At 48.2% G+C, this 19,331-nt stretch overlaps 8 protein-coding genes across 8 annotated transcripts; 5 read left to right on the top strand and 3 right to left on the bottom strand.

Annotated features, from left to right (window-relative positions):
- Nucleotides 1-138: 138 nt before the first annotated feature.
- Nucleotides 139-1,446, bottom strand: T069G_07656 (alpha/beta hydrolase family domain-containing protein; the record flags this gene model as incomplete). The annotated part of the gene is made up of 1 exon (XM_056174866.1): nt 139-1,446. The coding sequence occupies one exon, from the start codon at nt 1,444-1,446 to the stop codon at nt 139-141; it is 1,308 nt and encodes a 435-aa protein (XP_056028445.1).
- Nucleotides 1,447-1,953: 507 nt separating this feature from the next.
- Nucleotides 1,954-3,700, top strand: T069G_07655 (major facilitator superfamily domain-containing protein; the record flags this gene model as incomplete). Its single annotated transcript, XM_056174865.1, has 5 exons — nt 1,954-2,219; nt 2,267-2,383; nt 2,466-2,686; nt 2,740-2,990; nt 3,047-3,700. 5 exons carry the CDS (start codon nt 1,954-1,956, stop codon nt 3,698-3,700), a joined length of 1,509 nt encoding a protein of 502 aa, XP_056028444.1.
- Nucleotides 3,701-4,369: 669 nt separating this feature from the next.
- Nucleotides 4,370-6,583, top strand: T069G_07654 (fungal specific transcription factor domain-containing protein; the record flags this gene model as incomplete). Its single annotated transcript, XM_056174864.1, has 2 exons — nt 4,370-4,527; nt 4,591-6,583. 2 exons carry the CDS (start codon nt 4,370-4,372, stop codon nt 6,581-6,583), a joined length of 2,151 nt encoding a protein of 716 aa, XP_056028443.1.
- A 686-nt stretch (nt 6,584-7,269) lies between these two features.
- On the top strand, nt 7,270-8,119 carry T069G_07653 (enoyl-(Acyl carrier protein) reductase domain-containing protein; the record flags this gene model as incomplete). The annotated part of the gene is made up of 2 exons (XM_056174863.1): nt 7,270-7,776; nt 7,850-8,119. The coding sequence occupies 2 exons, from the start codon at nt 7,270-7,272 to the stop codon at nt 8,117-8,119; spliced, it is 777 nt and encodes a 258-aa protein (XP_056028442.1).
- A 351-nt stretch (nt 8,120-8,470) lies between these two features.
- Nucleotides 8,471-9,835, bottom strand: T069G_07652 (uncharacterized protein; the record flags this gene model as incomplete). Its single annotated transcript, XM_056174862.1, has 1 exon — nt 8,471-9,835. The coding sequence occupies one exon, from the start codon at nt 9,833-9,835 to the stop codon at nt 8,471-8,473; it is 1,365 nt and encodes a 454-aa protein (XP_056028441.1).
- Nucleotides 9,836-12,636: 2,801 nt separating this feature from the next.
- Nucleotides 12,637-15,624, top strand: T069G_07651 (ankyrin repeats (3 copies) domain-containing protein; the record flags this gene model as incomplete). Its single annotated transcript, XM_056174861.1, has 1 exon — nt 12,637-15,624. The coding sequence occupies one exon, from the start codon at nt 12,637-12,639 to the stop codon at nt 15,622-15,624; it is 2,988 nt and encodes a 995-aa protein (XP_056028440.1).
- Nucleotides 15,625-16,614: 990 nt separating this feature from the next.
- On the bottom strand, nt 16,615-16,998 carry T069G_07650 (uncharacterized protein; the record flags this gene model as incomplete). The annotated part of the gene is made up of 1 exon (XM_056174860.1): nt 16,615-16,998. One exon carries the CDS (start codon nt 16,996-16,998, stop codon nt 16,615-16,617), a length of 384 nt encoding a protein of 127 aa, XP_056028439.1.
- A 1,256-nt stretch (nt 16,999-18,254) lies between these two features.
- T069G_07649 (RTA1 like protein domain-containing protein) lies at nt 18,255-19,290 on the top strand (the record flags this gene model as incomplete). Its single annotated transcript, XM_056174859.1, has 3 exons — nt 18,255-18,438; nt 18,524-18,775; nt 18,845-19,290. The coding sequence occupies 3 exons, from the start codon at nt 18,255-18,257 to the stop codon at nt 19,288-19,290; spliced, it is 882 nt and encodes a 293-aa protein (XP_056028438.1).
- Nucleotides 19,291-19,331: the final 41 nt, after the last annotated feature.

Raw genomic sequence — 19,331 nt, 5'->3', positions numbered from 1 at the left:
GGGCACTTCCATACAATTCATAGCAAATAGCGAGATTACTGGGTAACCAAATAAATGTTTGCTTCAATTTCTACAGATGTAGCGTTGTTATTACTAGATGAATTGAGCTCATTCTATTGAGAGTCCACCGTAACGTCTTTAACTCGGAACAACATTTGACTGCTGAATGAAATCTAAGGCGCGTAAAAAATACGGCAAAAAGACTGCAGGCTGCTCAGTCATTGGAAAGTGACCTAATCCCTTCATCTCTTCAAAGACAGCTCCTGGAATCTTTTCTGCAGTGGCTCTGCTTGCCGCCACTGTGCAACTGTAATCGTATTCGCCTGTAAGCATGTACACGGGACATTTCTTCGTGTCAATAAGACGAGCTCGATCCCTTCCATCCCAACCGTTGAAATAAAACTTCAAGTCTCCAGGAAAGATGCCGGTTGCTTGTGAAGAATAAATCCACCATGTTAACTGACGGTAAATCGCTGGTGCCGTAGGGGATATAAGTCCACAGACACGCTCAGGATTTAAAATAGACTCGTTTTGAAGAGTGCCGACGGCGTAATGATCTACCAAAGCAGAGACATGATCAGAAGCCTCGCATGGGATTACACCGCCGACACCTATTTCATCGGCTCGCATAGCAACAGCGAGGCAAATATGGCCTGCCATACTTGCGCCACAGACAATGGGTCGATCAAGATTGAGCTTCCGGATAACTTTCCCAATTATATCAATATAAGAATCCTCATCTAGTCTATAACTTCCTGGAAACTGGGTTGCTCCGGGATAAGACCGCCCATGGCCGGGGAGATCAAACGCATACATGGAGCATCTTTCCTGTGCTATTTTGTTGTTCATAATAGTATGGAATTGGCGCGCGTCGGCCCCAGCGGTATGCAGAAATAAAATGTGTTGGGGGCCGCTGCCAGCCGTTTCGCAGAAGATCTTGGCCTTTCCATATGGAGTGTCGACCCAGATATAGCGACCGATAATGTCATCGTCTTCAGTTCCCTCTTCATACGAGGCTGCAGAGGCAATTACCTTTGCACGTCCATGAACAGCATCCCGTAAGTGATCCAGGACAAGCCGCCAGACCCGACAGAATTTGGCGAATGCTTCGTTATCCCCACTGATAAGGACGCCTTTATCAGGACCAATGACACGAAGCATTCCCCAGAAGCTTTGAAATGGCGGTCGAAGTTGTTTATCGAAAAATTTGCGCCATGACTCTTCAGGGGCATTCAGTATAAACGCTTCCGTCGAGGTTTCCAGACCCAACGAGAGAGCAAATTTTCCTGTCTGTGACACGACATGTATCAAAGTAGAGTCGTTAGACTTTAGTGCAAAATGAAGATTCAAGTAATTTGCTGAGATGGCTATCTCAGGATCCGAGTTGATTGCTTTCACTGCTTGTGTGAAAGCGGGCTGAACGATCCTGGCGAAAAGAGACGACATGGTGTCAGACGTCTATGTCGTGAACTGATAAGTAGTTGGGGTAGGTAACTAGAACTAATTAAATACTAGAGGCTTGACCTGTTATATATGTGTCTCTAATATCCGGTCGGTCATAGCATTTCGGTCGGTGAAGGGCCGCTCTCCACACGCCCAAGGAGGTAATAGAATCACTGAAACCTAATGGTAATTGGTTCTCTTCCGAGGCCATATTCTGAGGCAGCAGAGGCAAAAATGGGATACGGTGAGAAATTATAGAATAGTAATTGTTCTTTTACATCTCCGCGATCTCGGTGTCCCCGCGATCTTGGGGTCCCCGCAAACAGGAAACGGGGCATCTTGCTCCATGCGGACTCAGATTGTCCGCGACGCCACCTGAAACCTTTCCGCTACTATTTCTGGCATATTTATTGACTCAATATCCCATCGTGTAGGTAACTGAATAGGCAAATGCGTTTTTTCTAGTTATCAACATCCGATAACCTTGTTCTCCATCGACTTTAGCCCACAATGGATTTTGGAGAGAAGCCAATCGAAGAGCAGCGAGACGATGTAGAGACTATCTCTTTCGCCAACGAACGAGATGAATACGAACATCTTCTAACTAAGTTTGATACCAAACGCCAGAAAGAACTGCTGCGAAAGATTGATTGGAGATTATTGCCCGTTTTGACCGTGTTTTACCTTATTTCTTTCATGGATCGATCCAACATAGGCAATGCAAGACTCCAAGGTCTTGAAGCTGACCTCCATTTGTCTCCCAGCCAATTCAACTGGTAAGTGGTTTACGACTCATTAAATGAACGGATACTAATATGTACAGGTGCTTGACCATTTTCTTCTTCCCCTATGGCCTATTCGAGGTTCCAAGTAATCTTGGCCTAAAGTTTACAAAGCCCTCCATCTGGCTGCCTGGAATTATGGCCATTTGGGGAGTTGCGTGAGTGTTCCTCCAGGCATATACAAACATTGCGGCTCAGAGGCTATTTAAGAATAAGAATTATCACTCTGACTATACTTAGATTGATGTGTATGGGCTGGACTCAAAGTTACTCTGGTCTTTTGGCTGGTCGTTTTTTTCTCGGCGTAGCAGAAGCTGGCCTATTTCCTGGAGTCACCTACCTTTGCACAACATGGTATCTTCGGTACGAGCAACATTTTAGAGTGGCTCTGTTTTATACGGCGGCAAGTTTAGCAGGATCTTTTTCTGGCCTCTTGGCGTATGGAATCGGTTTTATGCATGGTAAGAATACCGAGCGGAGATAAATGGCCAAGACTTCTAACGCAAAGCTTTAGGTATTCGAGGTTATAGTGGATGGAGATGGATCTTCATCCTGGAAGGCCTGCTGTCCATTATTATAGCTCTAGCGTCGATTCCTTTCATATGCGATACTCCAGACGATGTCAAATGGCTTACGGATGAAGAAAAAAGATTCATTAAGCTACGATTGCAATTTGATGGACACGAGACTGGATATAAAGAGCCCGAGTTCAAAATGAAGTATTTGAAGCAAGCCTTTGGAGACATCAAGGTTTATCTGGGATGTGTAAGTGTCCCTTCAAAACATATCCAACGCTCCCACTTCTGACTTATTTCATCAAGATCATGTTCTTCACCATTTCTACTGGAACGTATTCTCTCTCTTACAGTTTACCGACAACTATAAATCTCCTTGGATATACGGCCGCCAACGCTCAACTTCTCACCATTCCAATTTACGCATTTGCCTGTATCATGTGTGTTTTGAACGCCATTGTCGCCGACAAGATTCAGAAACGCTTTCAATCCATCGTGATACCATATTTAGTTGGCCTTTCCGGTCTAATCATCTGCCTCGTTATCTCGCCAAGGGAGAAGCCAGGAGTCATTTATTTTGCAAACTTCTTGGTAGCAAGCGGGTTGTTTCCGACTATTCCCGGTATTGTCTGCTGGATCTCGAACAACTTGGCTGGACAATGGAAGCGATCTATTGGAATGGCCTTGGAATTCACACTGGGCAATATGATTGGCGGTGTCGTTGGGTCGAATATCTTTTTGAGCAGGGAAGCTCCAGAGTTTCGCACAGCCTACTTGGTGCTGGCGTCATTCTTCTCAGCCGGTATTGTGACAGCTATCACTCAACTATGCTTGCTGCTCTGGGCTAATCGCGCCGATGAGCGTCTGATTGAATCGATCCCAGTGGGGGATCGGGAGCAGTTGGATGAAGAGCTAAAGGATGACGGGGACAAGAGTCCGTTTTTCAAGTACACTCTCTGAGATTAATTTGTTTAGAGTAATATAGTGTTCCCATTCGGGGATGCAGTGAGTATGTCTTAAAATATCGCTGAATGGATTCTGTGGTTCCATTCTTATAGATTACTACCGCGTCGTTATGAGATGAGCACATCTCTTTGCTCCCTCAACATATGTTGAGGTCTTTTAATTGCGACATGATAGTCTCTCATCAAAATACGCAGAGACCTAAAAAAAAACATTAATAGGGCAGTCATAGGGTAACTTGAACTATCACAAGCCTTTTCAAAGGAGATTGGCTTGCATATAGTGATACAATATGGAGAGAACGGTACTGTAAAATCTTGTAAACATTACTATGACCGCCAGCCCCATCTTCAGGAAATATTACCAACCGGAGCTAGTATTAGGCTTAAAAGAAAGAGAGGCTTCTGGGTTTTAAGTCTCGCCAGGCCTGTCACTTCGCGGTGGATGCAGGTGCATGTGGCGTATTAATTGGGGTATTATTCCCGTATTTTCCGATCAAATTATCGGACTTAATGCACATTAGAATTGACGGAGTATAAGTATCCGTCTACATGTCGGCTTGTTAACCCCATACCCCAGATTCTTACCCCATACTCGAATGATCTTCCCACCGACCCAATATACACCCATGTCTCTGAGCATCAGGAAGTTGTTTCAGTATTAGTAATGTCTGATAGGCAAGGTGGTAAGCGCCGTATTCTGGCTCGTAGCTGTGAGTTCTGTCGCATACGAAAAGTCCGTTGCAGCGCACAGAAACCATCGTGTGCATCTTGTGTCAAGCACGGGAAAGAATGCGTCTACATACATCAAGCACCAAAGGCAAGGTACAGTCATTAATTGAGCCGTTGAATCATACAAGTCATTCAGCTAGCTAATCTGGAAGACAGGCCTACACGGGCCATGCTGGACGATTTGCGAGCAGAAAATGAGTACCTGAAAGGACAAATCCGACAAATTAAGGAAACGGGGCAGGTAGAGAAATCTGACACCAACATTGAACCACCCCAGACGGCTGGTGAGCGTCCGAAGTCGTGGCGTGATCTTTGCGAGGAACGATCAAGGGCCAGCACTCCTAGCCAGTCGATTTCGGGTCGACCAACTGCTCACGATCCCGAAGAAACAGCTCCGGATGTATCTCCCTATTTATGGACTGATGAGGGGGGGAATGTAAATGTATTCGGTCCTTCTTCTGCTCTTCAGTCGTGTATCAAACCAGAAGAGCACCAGGATCCGGTATCTTTGGTATACGTGCGAAACGGACTTTTGGCCAACGCTGTTCTTTCGAGGCAACAGGAACATCGCCTGCGGCTTTTGAGCTCGTTGGATGGGGTGCCCATAGATCTTGCGATTCATCTGCTCGACTTACACTGGAACCGGCAACATCACACTTTTCTCTTGACATATCGCCCAGCAATGATGCGCGACATCGCGCAGGGGGGTCGATTCTCATCCAAATTTCTCCTCAACGCTATATTTGCCTGCGCGAGCAAATTTTCTTGTCGGTTGGAAGTCTTGGACGACCCGACGGATCCGAGTACCGCAGGAGGACGATTCTTTAAACGGTGTGATGAGCTGATGTCCGATGGAAACTTATTGCTATCGCCCAGCTTACCAACAATAGTTGGCCTTTTGCTCTTAGGGGGGACCTATAACGCCAAGGGAATGACGACTAAATCATGGCTGCTGACGGGAGCTGCGTTGCGCATGGTATACGATCTAGGGCTTCATCTCAACCACAAGATTACGCTAGAGAATGCAGAGGAGGTTGAGATCTACCGGCGTGTGTTCTGGGGCGCATTTATTTGCGACAAGCTTCAAAGTCTGTATCTCGGCCGTCCAGTTGCCATTAGACCTCGCGATGCCCATGTATCCCACGAACTGAATGACATTATGGAGGAGAATGAGCCATGGGCTCCGTATGTCGACCCCAATTCTCCCAGCAGCTCTTGTCAGACGCCAAGCATTCCCTACGGTCCTATACACTCTGTCTCTTGTTTCCAACAGCTTTGCCTATTATTCAAGATCGTTTCGCGTATCATAGACAATTTCTATATGGTTGGAGCGACCCCAGCCGGAGCCATGGCGAGCTTGGATGGTATAGATGCAGCGCTGAACAAGTGGGAAGCAAATCTTCCCAGCCCTATTCAGTTAGATCCTTCATCGGGAGCTTCTCTGAATAGCCGTCGTGCGGTCCCTAACATACTCGCATTACACATCATCTATAACGCAGTCATAATTCTTCTCCATCGACCACTTCTTGCCGAGGGTCACTTGAATCTACCATCAGCAGCTCCCACTGCATCTTGGAAGAGATGCACCGTAGCTGCAAGGAATATCACAAATATTGCCCAAGAATACAGGGCTAGATACAGTCTACGATCAGCTCCTTACCTCATTAGCTACGGGGTCTACGTGGCTTGCACCATCCACGTGCGAAATGCAGCGGCGGTTGGAGGAAGAGATAGTGATCACTCGACTCTCTTAACGTGGAGCCTCAGATGCTTAGAGGAGCTCTCGATACCCAATTCAGCAGTTTCACGTCCTATTATAATCATCAAAAAATTGATGGAAGCAAAAGGGGTTGCCATCTCGCCTGGAGATGATGGAATTGATTGCCCAGACATGGGACCAATTGATGCAGATGCATCGTTGCCTCAAGAGGCGGATGTCGGAAACCCTGGGTTTCCATTGCCTCTTTCTGATGAATATGTAGAAGGAGGGGACTGGGACTGGGACTGGGGCAATTGGAATGGGTCTTTCAATGAAGACGTTCTGTATGGGTTCATGGGTAGCCAGTCTCACTCTTTCGGTGACATGCTGCCGGACATGGTGGGCATGAATACTGATATACCTTCAGATGATGGTCAGCATATATCGTAGGCTGGTAGTTGGAGGTTGGGGATAATTACACCAATAATGTAGCTCAGATGAAGGGACTTGGTAGAGGTAGAGAATATCGGCGCCTAATCCTTTATGAACAAGAACATCAACGACACCGTTTGTCATGAATCCAAGAAAACAGTATCTGGACACTTATACTAACCAGTACTTCTTTTAGCCAAGTAAATTCGGCGCGGCTCACGGTCAGTATGGTGCCACTTATCACCTCGAACTTTCCTTCCTTTATGATTAAGTTACGCAAAAAAAAAGAGTAAATGCAGGGGAGAAATAGCAGTTTCGGGAGGACAATACAATATAAGCCTCGTTATCCCTCCGCCTGGAAATTTAGTCACTTTTACCAAATACACCGATACGGGACCTCAGTATCCGAAAGGGTCATTTTCGACCGGAGGTCAAAGGTCCGCCGGGTTTGTTTTACCGTGAATTGCGGGGTGCTCAGCCTATGAAGTTCAATTTACACGCCGATCCTCAGAAGAAGCCGTAAGGATCTCTTAAGCATGTTACTAGAATGATAAGTAACATAAAAGTAACATTGCTCCGAGTCTAAGTTGTCAAATATTTATATTCTTATCTTGCAGTCATATTGATACCATTAATCTGACGTCTTTGTCTTTTCAATGTTCTTTTGAAACATCCTTATCTCTCTCTATAAGCTACAACACAGCATGGCTAGACTCGAGGGAAAAGTCGCGATCATTACTGGAGCGGGGTCTGGGTTCGGAGAAGCCATCGCACATGGATTTGTCGCTCAAGGCGCCCATGTGATAGTCGCAGATATCGCCGTTGAGGGAGGCAAGAGAGTCGTTCGAGATATTATGGATAAAAAACATCCTGGCGGCGGATCTGCTGCTTTTTTGGAGTTCAATGTGACAAGCCGAAGTGCGTGGGAAAGTGGTCTGGCATTTGCGAAAGAGAACTACGGGAAGCTCGATATCGTTGTCAACAACGCTGGCACAACATACAGGAAGCAGCCCAGTGTGGACGTTTCGGAAGCGGACTTTGATAAGATCATTGCCGTGAACGTTAAGGCAATCTACCTAAGCGTGTCTGTAATAATGCCCTATTTTCTCGAGAGGAAGTATGGGGTTTACCTGAACACTTCTTCCGTGGCTGGAACTAGGGTGCGGCCCGGCCAAGTCTTCTACGGAGGCACCAAAGGATTCTTAAACACGGTATGTTTTCCTCCATATAATTTGCCGAATGCTGTCCAAATATATAGTAGCTAACTACAACTACCTATGTTAGATTACACAAGGCCTAGCGGCCGAGTACGGCCCGTGCGGCGTCCGCGTAAACTCTCTATGTCCTCTAAGAGGCGCAACAGGACTCCTCGAGATGTTCAGTGGCGTCGCCGATACCCCTGAGGAAAGGGAGCGTTTTGCGTTATCTGTGCCACTGAGGCGTATGACAGAGCCCAATGATATTGCGCAGGCGGCGATATATCTGGCCAGCGATGAGGCTACATTCATCACGGGTGTAAATTTGCCGGTGGATGAAGGACGCCTTGCAGTCTAGTGGAGCAAATGAGTAACAAACATACTGTGCATTTTCACTTGTCAGATAAAGCATTTTATTTTAGACGCCAGGCTTCCGCTGTGATGATGCACCTCATCTGCAGGGAGAGTTGGTAAAACAGGACCCCCTGGTGATACAGAGAGTCGGCTAAGCTAACCTCAACCTCGCTCTCCGTCTCTCGGTTCCCCGCAAGAGTGTATAGGTCTTACACGTGGCATTTGGACGGATATTTGTCTATAGGCTTCAATGAAAGCTCTGGAAGCTTGTCCAATGTCTAAATCTATACAGTAGCGACCGAAATGAGTGTCCGCTTTGTTAATGTAAAGTTTCTCTCCGTATGGACTATGTTTTCTATGTCATCTTCCCCATTTCCCACTCCGCCCTCGCAACTTCCTCAGGGCTGAGGATGCTTTCCCACGCATAAGTGACCCGGTAGTCTTCAAATTCAGAATGGCTCCTTGTGGCAAGGCCATACGCAAACATGCGCTCCCACGACCAAAATGCAAACCCATAGCGCCCCAAAGGGTCAAAGTCAACCATATCCAGTATCGACCTCCCTTGTGGCCCGCGATAATGGCGTTCGGCTCCCACAGATGGACCGATAAGTGTTTTCCAGTCCTTTACGCCAGGCTTGGCTAGCGACCATTCTCGATATATCTCTACAGGTCCTTGTAACTCTGCTAGGCATACCTCACCTTTAACTAACCGTTCAGAGGCTTCCTGGCCATGAACGGCTCGAACATAATCAACAACGGATATCAGCTCTTCGTACTCGGGGGGGCATGGTTTATGTGCCGCATATGGAATATCATGCACCCAAGCATGGTAAAAGTCTGAAGAGCCAGCCCAGGTTGTGTACGCGTAGCGGCGGGTCCGAAGCCAATAATTCGCATACTCCCCGATTGGACGACTGACTGCAACAATGTCGCAAAGTGCAGCCTTGCTATCGTCTGGCCAGTCTAATAAGCCTCTTGATGCGGCTCTTTTGAGATCGTAGAGAAGCTGCAGACGCCAGAAAGCCCGGTTGACGCGCTGCTCCTCGGTCCAAGATGGGGGGCCGACGTCCCGTATGTTAAATTTTCTTCCTTGCGGCCTTGATTGCCAAGTCGAGATATCCTGGCTCCATGCAGGATTGGGATTTTTGATCCCCTTGTCAATGGGATGCTCAGGCTCGAGAGTCTTGAAACTGTCAAGATAGTAGGTGAGACAGCCGAGAGAGGCGGACATGACCTGCCGGTATGTCGCTAAAAGACTGCGTATTACTGCCGGTGGTGTCTCCCTAGCCAACAAGTCTGGGGCGAATCCATTACGCGAACTACGCACGCGAGATACGGATCTCATAGCATCGATAATAACCCGTCGTTGGAAATCCGCTAAGCTGGAGATTGGGAGGGTTCCAGATCGCAGCAAGGCAATGATACGAAAGATGACTCGGATATGCCCGCATACGTAGCCGCTTGCGTAACCAGAAGACAAGACAGCTTCGGTGATATCGACAGCGCTGCACTCGAATACGCGATACGCAGCGGGCCACGCTCGGATGAGACTGTCTAGTGTCTCAATGTCGGCAACATGCGTAAGGACTTGAGCAACAAGCTCGATCGGCAAATCTTGTAGCGAGACGGCTGCTTTGCCGTCGGTGACCATAGTATTCTGGTATTCAAGCCCGGTATGCATAGTCACCTCATAGCCATGACGCAGGTTGTCTGAGGGCATGACTGTCCAAAAGTGAGTCACCTCTAGGTTAAGTGACGGAAACACAAGGAAACATGCAACGGTCTACAATTAGGTTACCGCAGCACGATTGTAGGGATGGTTTATCACTACGGTAGATATCAGAAGAGTAGGAGAAATATGACAAAGTTGTAATGCTGAAATGCAGGAAGAGGTTTTCAACGAGATGGAGGTTTATTAGGCTTCCAATGGCTTAATAGAGAACCTTAGGTACATAGGCTAGTATACAGCATGCATCTAAAGCGCTCCAGTCCCAAAAAAGGAATGACTTGCCGTTGCCAATGAGCCGCCCGAGACAGTTTCAATCCCATGCACTTATACCATGGGGAAAAAAAGACTCTGTAGAAATACATTGGTCCGATGGGTTAACGGCTCTGGTGGGAGTTAAAAGATGGTTAAGTTAGGCATCGTACATGATCTTCCCCTCTGCCAACTTCACCATAGCTCATCGTAGTCATACGGGTGGTTCTAGCGATTGTTTAAGATGCAGTTTTCAAGACTTGCGCTAGTGCTGGGGAAACCATCGCTTGCTTCTGGCCAAGATCTCCCTGATATACTGTCGATTGCACCCAGACAATTCCGCTCAATCACTTTAACTACGTCTAGTCAAAAGCCACCGTCTACATCAAGTTCCGCATCTACTTGAACATCCACGACAAGCCTAGCATCGTCCACTATAACGAGATTAGTGTCTTCGTCTTCGTCTAGTACAGGGTAGGACTTGGGCCTAGCTGTCACCGAAATCTTCACCTAGCCTACAGACTGCGATGGAGCTCTGACAGAAAACCATTAATGCCCGTACCCAGTGTGACTGTAACGTCTTGTTACCCGCTTCAGTTCGACGTCAGTGCCTCAGCCACTATTTCATTATCTCCGTTTCAGCAGTTGGTCTGGCCTTTCAAGTGGCAGACTATTAATATCAACCTTGTATCCGGTTCTCAAAGGCTCGATGGAATGCTTTCAGCTCCTGCTTGGCGAGCTTGTGTGTGGCCCTGGAGCAATCTCCTGGTACATATCGACCGAGTCCATCACAGAGCTGAAGTGGCCACGGAACGGGATGGCCCTCTCGCGGGCTATCTGAAGCTGCCCCGGGCTATAAACAAGCGCATTATGCTAGCCACAGGTCGGCAAAAGTGACCCGTCCGGAGAGAAAATTTACATTGACAGATGCGGGGACTCATTTTGGTCGCTCCTGTACTCCGTACCTTGTTTTGAAATGTTCCCGTTTTCGCGATGTTAGCCGAGAGTCGAGGGACTCAGGAGGCGAATCGGTTGCCCGATGCAGTATGCAAGGGAGTCAAGGGGGATGAAATGGATGTTGGCCCCGCCATCGCAGCCGGTCTGAAAATGAGGATGCCTAGAAAATCTAGGCTTTTTAGCATTGTCGTTACTGTCTAAATACGGACTACAAATTTAAGCCAACCTCGATGGTACTTAATCGGAGGTTACTGCTCTCCTTGTGCTACCTTACATTCGCACAGGGCACGGGGTATTCTCTCTTTAGACGACCTAAACGGAGACCACATGTAGCCTGAATACCTAGGTACTAGATAGTCATTTAATACACCGATCGCTGACCAATCCTTATACAGACCACCGTGAGATAACTGAGATGCTACGTACTGCCTGTACTTCTTTCTATGACGCTGCTCTACGCCGGCGGCAAGCTCAACTCGATCTAGATCAAATCTCATAGTGGCTGAAAGTTGCTAGTGCTCAAATATCTTTTCTTTTTCGTACTAGACCAGTCGAGCTAGCTACTCGAGCTAGATGGCATCAATATTCAAGTACGGAGCTGTAAATAGCGCTATTTTGAACCGATAAAACAAGAGGACCACGTGCAACGCGTACTCAGTGCTTTTTCTCGGCGACTAATTGCCACCACGAAGACGTCTGTTCCAGACCAGACTGAGAGGCCGCAGCTAGACAGAGTGAGACAGTTATTGCTCCGTAGCTGGAGCTGCAAGAAAGGGAGCTGCGGGGCCGCAACTCCACAACATCGAGATAGAGTATGCACGTAAGCCGGAAGGTTCTCACATTCAATGCCGGCTTGAATCTCCAGGTCATCGGGGGGTTTACGACGATACTGGCAAGCATTCGTTGAGTAGCTCAACTAGTGGATGACGGGAAGTCTGATGGCATCCTCGGTAGTTGAGATGCACAATCACGCGGGACTCTGGCAAGTGGAGTGCATGACAGTGTCTCTGCTAGCAGCCGGAAAGGCTTCAACTCTAAGCCTATACCTTCCCCTTATGCCCGAAACCCCTGGATCGAGGCGTCAGACTTTTCGTTATCCGGCCTTAGCAGAGGCAGCAAAATGTTCGCGTCTTGATAGTGTGTTTCAGCAGTCATGGTTAGTGGACGCACAGGCAGGCCATTGACCTTTGAGCTGTGGAATACGAAGCGCGGATGCTGCTGCTGTGATCCGTGAGCTACACCATTCGGCTCCACATGGCCGATTCCAGGCCAAGACGGCGGGCAGTGTGATTCGCCAATCCAAGAAAAGCTGAATAGACTATTGTTGGGATGTGGAGATGATACACTAATAGACATGGGCGATCCCTGTCCCTCGTGGCCACTATGGAGTGCGATGATGGCCTGGACGCCAAAGAGGCAATGTGAGTTAGTAGTATTCGATTCAAAATCGATCAAAATGTGCAGTCTCGATTATTTGGTGAATTGGGCTATCATAGGTTAAATAGCTGTTCAAATTCTGCCTGCTCCCGCCGTCCCTCCCCCCCCATTTCCCGAGCCACTGGAGCAATGCTGTTTCGTTAGGCATAATGCTTTCAACTCATCAACCAAGAGTTGTTGTGCCTAAAGAAGAGTCTGTCCAACAGTTTGACTTTTTCGAGGCTCTTTCTCTCACTCCCCAGAAAGAGCCATTTACAATAGGCACTGACGAGCTCCTCTCCGGGCCTGTTACTGTTTTCCACCCGATCGATCCGATCACACCAAAATCTCCTCCGCCTTTGGCCACACCGGTTCCCAAAGCCGCAAGCACCACTGATATTGAAACCCCTTCAAATTCAAATTCAAAACCGCAGGCGACCATCAAAAAACCTACGAAAATGTCGCGCCAGGCGTCCAAAGCCCTCGTCAAATGCAGCGAGCTCTGTCATGTCGTTGCTGCCAACGGAGATCGCACCTCCGTTCGCATGCTCGAATATCTGACGACAGTCAAGCAACTCTCAACAAACTTCGATCGTTTAGCGCACTTGTTCCTTGATACCTGCCAGATTCTGTTTTCCATTGAAGCTGGCCTCGCAGAATGTGGACGCTCAACTCCCGAACTACCACCCGATGTTGTTGTCGAACTGGATAAGAAGCTCCGGGTTGCCCAGTCAGACTTCAATATCTTGGATCAGATGCTCAGCAAGCTCCTGGAATATGAGCGCAAGGGCACTATGGGAAAAATGAGACGCGGATGGGGCAAAATATTCGGAGACACAGATGTCGACAAAATGACGTCGGTTCTCGAACGCACAAAAGAAGGCCTGAGAATGAGCGCGCTGCTATTCCAGTGGACCTTGGGTACCGAAAAGATCGAACGTGGTATGGGTATTGGTTTCACTGGACTGGCTGCGGCATTGGACAGGCTTGACGACAATTCCGGTCGCGTTAAGGTGAAGGCATCCGAGCCGGACTTGTCGCGTCATCGTCCATCTCCTTTGAACCATGGGATGCTAGCCGTCGATGGACAGCATCAGCAAATGCTAGCTTCCTCGGCTGCATGGAGCGAAAGATCATCTTCTCGCCGGCCTGACTCTAGCCTAGGAAACAAGCCTTTCCCAGCTTCGCGTGGCCCGTCCGACGACATTCTTCACCACTACAGCATGACTACTCCAAGCTCGATAATATCGGAGAGAGCCAACTCTGCTATTGCCCCAGCTTTTGACCGGGCTAGCACTATCGGAGATGCATCTTCACACACCGGAAACTCAGAGTCAGATGCGCTCCTAGAGGAACTGGCTGGCATGGAACTTGGAAAGTCAAAGACCCCCGTAAGGCTCAAGGTCGATCCATTTACAATGCCACGCTGGACACCTCGCAGCACGGGAGGCTCAGATGCGGAGAATCTCAGAGGCAGCATTATCTCTGCTGTTCGTGGAAAGAATCACAAGTTGATTGAGCAGTTGCTGGATAGAGGAGTGTCTCCCCATGCAGCCCTGACCGAAGCTGTGAATCTCCATGATTCCGAAAGTGTTCGACTTCTACTTCTCTTCGGAGCAAGCCCCAACGAATCAGACGTCGATGGTATCACGCCACTCTATGCAGCTGTTCAAAAGATGTTTTTCTCTGGAGCAATCACTCTTCTCAAGTATGGAGCGGATCCCAACCTCTTGGCCGGGCCGGAGTTGGAATCTCCGCTCGCATCCGCCATCACGACCAATAAAGTCAGCTTATCGCATCTCATGCTCATGTACGGCGGAGATTTGTCACAAGGTACTCCGGATGGCAACACCCTGCTCATTGCATCGATCAACAAGAAGACACCAAAGAGGATGATTGACATTCTACTCCACTACGGGGTCGATCCAAACGAGAAGAACAGAGAAGGCAAGACGGCCCTCTTCGATGCAATCAACGCCGGTCGGGTTGACATTGTGGGCAGCCTTCTAAGCCACGGAGCGGATCCGAACCTCCCTGGTCCTAAACATATGCTCTGGCCGGCTGCCCACCAGACGCCTTGCCTGCAACTGCTTCTTAGCCATGGTGCTGACTACAAGAAGTGTCCCGGTATTATGGAGTTGGCAACCAGTCTTAACAATATCGAAGCTGTCCGCGTGCTCTTGAAAGCTGGAGTAGATCCTAATGCCAAGAAGGACGGTGTCTATACTCCCCTCTGCACGTCAATTCGCGACAATAGAATGGATATATTCCAGTTGCTACTCAGCAATGGCGCTGATCCAAACGTCAATGCTAGCGAGTATCCTACTTTCAAGTGCGTTACGCATAATCGTGTTCATCTCCTGCCTGCACTTGTGGCTGCAGGTGCAGACTTGCATTCTCCTAAAGGAATCATGGAGACGGCAGTCAGCTCGAACAATATGGAAGCGCTGTCATGGCTGTTGGATCAGGGTCTTGATCCAAATGAGAGAAGTCCTAAGGGATACTCCCCACTGACAACCGCCATTCGAGAAACCCGCATGGAAATGATTGAAGTCCTGCTTGCTAGGGGAGCTGACCCCAACAAGCGAGGTCAAGATTGGCCAGTGTGCATGGCTGTGCGAAGCCCACCCATTCTTAGGCGTATCCTGTCGGTGCTTGCTGAGCCACGCGCCTACAAAGGTGTCTTGGAAATGGCAGTGGCGGCAAATCAGATTGAGTCTGTCAAGCTGTTGATCGCAGCAGGTGTTTCAGTAGAGGATAAGAATGGTGGAGTCTTCTCTCCCTTGACCACGGCTATCCGCGAAGACATGAAAGAGATGGTCGAATTCCTCATCACCGATGGCCATGCGGATCTGAATGCTCCTGGTGAGCATCTTCCTGTTGTCAAGGCCGTCAGAAGGTGCCGTGGCGACGATACCGAGATTCTGGAAATGCTTCTCAACAAGGGCGCAAATCCTAACAAGGTGTACCGCGGCTGGAACGCTTTTATGCAGGCCGTCGAAAATGGCGATATGAGAATCCTGAAGCTTTTGAGCAGCAAGTTCAGTGTTGATCTAGAAGCCAGGGATGATCAGGGGCGAAACGTCATTGACATTGCCTCCTCTCGAGGCTGGGAAGAGGCGGTTAATATTCTGCTGGAGGGTAATTTCAGGCTTTAAAACGTGTGTGGTTTTTTACACAACGTATATAATCATTTTACAGGGTAGCGAGCATTCGAAACGTCAATACCACAACTCCTTTACATCCTTCTCATTTGTATGACCTATCATCTAGATATTTTTCATCCATAAGATAGAAAAATATAACTCTAATTGATAGACAAAAAAAGACAAGTCCGTCAATGCAAGTGTGGGCCCCCTTCTCTCTCCTTCAAGCGTGTTTCTGTATACGGGGTTACCATACGGCGGGGGCAACACGACCAGTTTGTGGCTGAGTTTACGGAGTACGGAGCACACCGTATCAACTCCGCGTACTGTACACCTTGTCTGCTAGGTAACTAATAATTACTTGTCGTGGCTCATCAGTTTCGGATTATTATTTACGGTTTCCTCATTGTTAAATCGTACAAATCCGCCCTGGCTTCATAACCAACGCATTTGTTCATCCTCTTCCATCTAAGATTCTACGCTCGCCTTCTATACAGCTCAATCATGCGTAGCTCTCACCGCAAGTCCCGACACGGGTGTAGAGAATGCAAGCAGCGCCATAAAAAATGCGACGAGAGTTCTCCAATTTGCCTGAATTGTTCCATCACCAATCGCTCCTGTTCATACCGCCACACACGCCCGTCCTATCGCACCTTTCGAACAAAACCAGCAGCATCACTATTGACGCCGACACCATCACCGTCGCCGTCGCCGTCTGCAGTTCCGCCGCAGCGACAATGGGTTACTCAGGAGTGGCGAGATCAAGCGTACGGCTTGGGGCATCTTGAGTTGCTTCACCACTTGGAATCACGTGGGCTTGAGGAAGCGAGCATCCTGCCGTTACCTTCATCGACGCGTAGAGTGATGATGCAATGCGCTCTCGCCAACCCCTTTCTCATGGATCAACTTCTTGCCTTATCGGCGGCACACATGAGCACTGTTCACCGGGCACAGCAACAAACCTTCCGCACCAAAGCAACGGAACTCCAGACGCGAGCGTTGTCACTGTTCAACAGGTCCGAATTGGCCCTCTCTCAGCAAAATTCGTGCGCCTGGTTTCTGTATGCTTCGTTTCTTGGCCTTCAGGTCATGTTTGAGACTTTTCAAAGCAACGACTTCAACTCTTTCCTCGAACAACTCGGCACCTACTTTCCAGTCCATCAAGGTGTGCGCGCGGTAATACAAAAAGCATGGCCAACCATCAAAGACATCGTTAGAGGGATTGTTGGGCATAAGGATTTCTCGGGGGCCAGGGGCCTTGGCAAGCGGCGGCCTCAGGAATGCGATGATGTAATCTCTCTCATTGATGAATGTGATCTCGAAGAGTCCGATAAAGACGTATGTCTTGAGGCTATTGAGATCCTGCAGTGGATTTTCGAGCTCCATCGCATCAGCCCAGCTACCCGAGTGCACTTCACCGTCGCGTGGTCAATTCTCATACCAGCCAGGTTTGGGGAAATGATCAGGCAACGAATACCCGAGGCACTCATCATATTATCTTTCCACGCCGTTATTTTGCATCGTTTACGGCATTTCTGGATATTTGGTCCTTCTGGGCGCTTTTTGATTGAGTCAATATCGACTTATCTAGGGACACCATGGGCGCGGTGGTTGGTATGGCCCGAGGAGCAGCTTAAGGTCATAAGTAATACCTCCGGGATATATCCAACGGCATTCCAAGAGCAGATATCTGTACTAGATAGTATAGAAAAAAGCATCGAAGGGAAAGTAGAGCTCAACTAATACGCAGACGTCATCTGAAGCCAACCCAAAATAATGGATTCTACATACGAAAATTAATGTTAATAGATGGCAATGCGGAACATAATTAGAATAAAATAGGCGTCGCATCCTGCAAAATACAGCACCAAGATGTTTTGGACCAACATAATCTAGGTGCACCGATTGTATCATTGAGTGAATGCATGCATCTTTGCTACGGAGTAGACTGCGGAGTTCATTCACACAGCTATGTGTAGGAGGCCAGCAAAATTCATGGATCCGACAGAATTTATGCGAGCCAAAGAAAGCTATTTAGGGCCGACCAATGGGAGAAGCAGGAATACGCGGGTGGATCAGGGGGGCGGCGCATTCTGGAACTAGGTTATCTTGAAAGCAACGGATTGGCTTCGTAATAGTTGTCAACACACGGGAACTGCGTAGGTCTATTCGTCAGCTTCGTTTTGAATATGGAGAATAAGGAATTAGTATCATGGGTACATGACCCTTTAGACAGACTTCTTTGGAAAGCCTTGAGGAGATACGCGTACATGGCAAATCCTACGGAGTACTTCATAGAGCTTCGCCAATCCCAGACTCAACAATACGCCTATCCACGTATACGGAAAATTTGGTTTACGAGGAGGTCGCAGACAGAGGTGAACTGCGGACCAAAAGACCCTTTCTTTTGCTTTTTGAGTTGACACTTTAGGTTTGACTACCAGTGGCTCTGTGCCGGGAGTGGAGATGGGAGAATCAGCCTGTCGAACAACGGATACATCCTTTGCATTTAAATGTAGCAATAGGTCCTTTCTATCTTTTTTTTTTTTTTACTCTAAGCACTTCTTCATCACGTCTCCAAGAACCTCTAGTTGATTTCCTTTCTTATTCCGTCCTATACCTTACATTGTCCCTGGACCACCATGAGCAGCACCGCCTGCGACCCGAACTGGCAGCATGCCACGTTTGCCTACTACCGATACCACCCTTCTGTGGGTGCCGCTGCTTTGTTCTGCGTTCTGTTCTTTTTGTCCGGCGTGTTCCACTTTATACAGATGTGGAAGACAAGGAGTTGGTATTTGACTCCATTGGTAATCGGCTGTTTTTGTACGCTGGGCCCCCATCTTCCATGCTGCCAATCACGAAGACAGACACAAGACACAGGCGCTGACTTTCGACTCGTTTTTTTTAGTTGAGTTCATTGGATTCGTGGGTAGAGCGGCATCTGGAGTCCAAGACGTTGGTTGTTGGACTCTGGGGCCATACCTTATCCAGAGCATGTTTATCTTGCTTGCACCAGCATTATTCGCGGCTTCTATCTACATGATTCTCGGTCGAATCATCCTCCTTGTCGATGGACAAGAACATTCGATTATTAGACCACAATGGTTGACCAAGATATTCGTAACTGGAGATATTGTTTGTTTCCTCATGCTGGCTGGAGGTACGAGCCTTGTTTCTCACCCTCATCTAAAGGACATTCGCTAATCACACAAATTTGTACCATAATTAGGCAGCGGAATTCTAGCCACGGCAAAGAACAATCAATCCATGTCCCACACCGGCAACAACGTCATTATTGGAGGCCTTGTGCTGCAATTAATCTGGTTCGCCATTTTCGTCGTCGTCGCAGGCGTGTTCCACTATCGAATGCGGTCGATCCCAACGGCTCGCTCACAACAACCGGAGGTCCGCTGGCAAGTCTACCTCCAGACTTTATACGTTTCTGCTATCTTGATAATCATTCGAAATCTATTCCGTGTTATCGAATACGTCGAAGGAAATGATGGGTATCTGCTTTCCAGGGAGGCCTTTATTTACATTTTTGACGCTCTCCCAATGCTGATCGTTGTATTTTGGCTTCACTGGAGACACCCGGGAGAGATTGGTTTACTGATGCGTGGAGAGAAGGCGTTCAAGAATGGGTTTCAACTAATCAATGTCGGAGGCCGGAGCTGAGCATAATGGGGCGAGAACGCGTCGTAGACCAGAAGCCATTT

This window comes from Trichoderma breve, chromosome 4 (assembly GCF_028502605.1).
Source record: "Trichoderma breve strain T069 chromosome 4, whole genome shotgun sequence".
Lineage (NCBI taxonomy): Eukaryota > Fungi > Ascomycota > Sordariomycetes > Hypocreales > Hypocreaceae > Trichoderma > Trichoderma breve.
The sequence above is the reverse complement of the archived record's forward strand: the minus strand, read 5'-3'. Positions and strand labels throughout refer to the sequence as shown.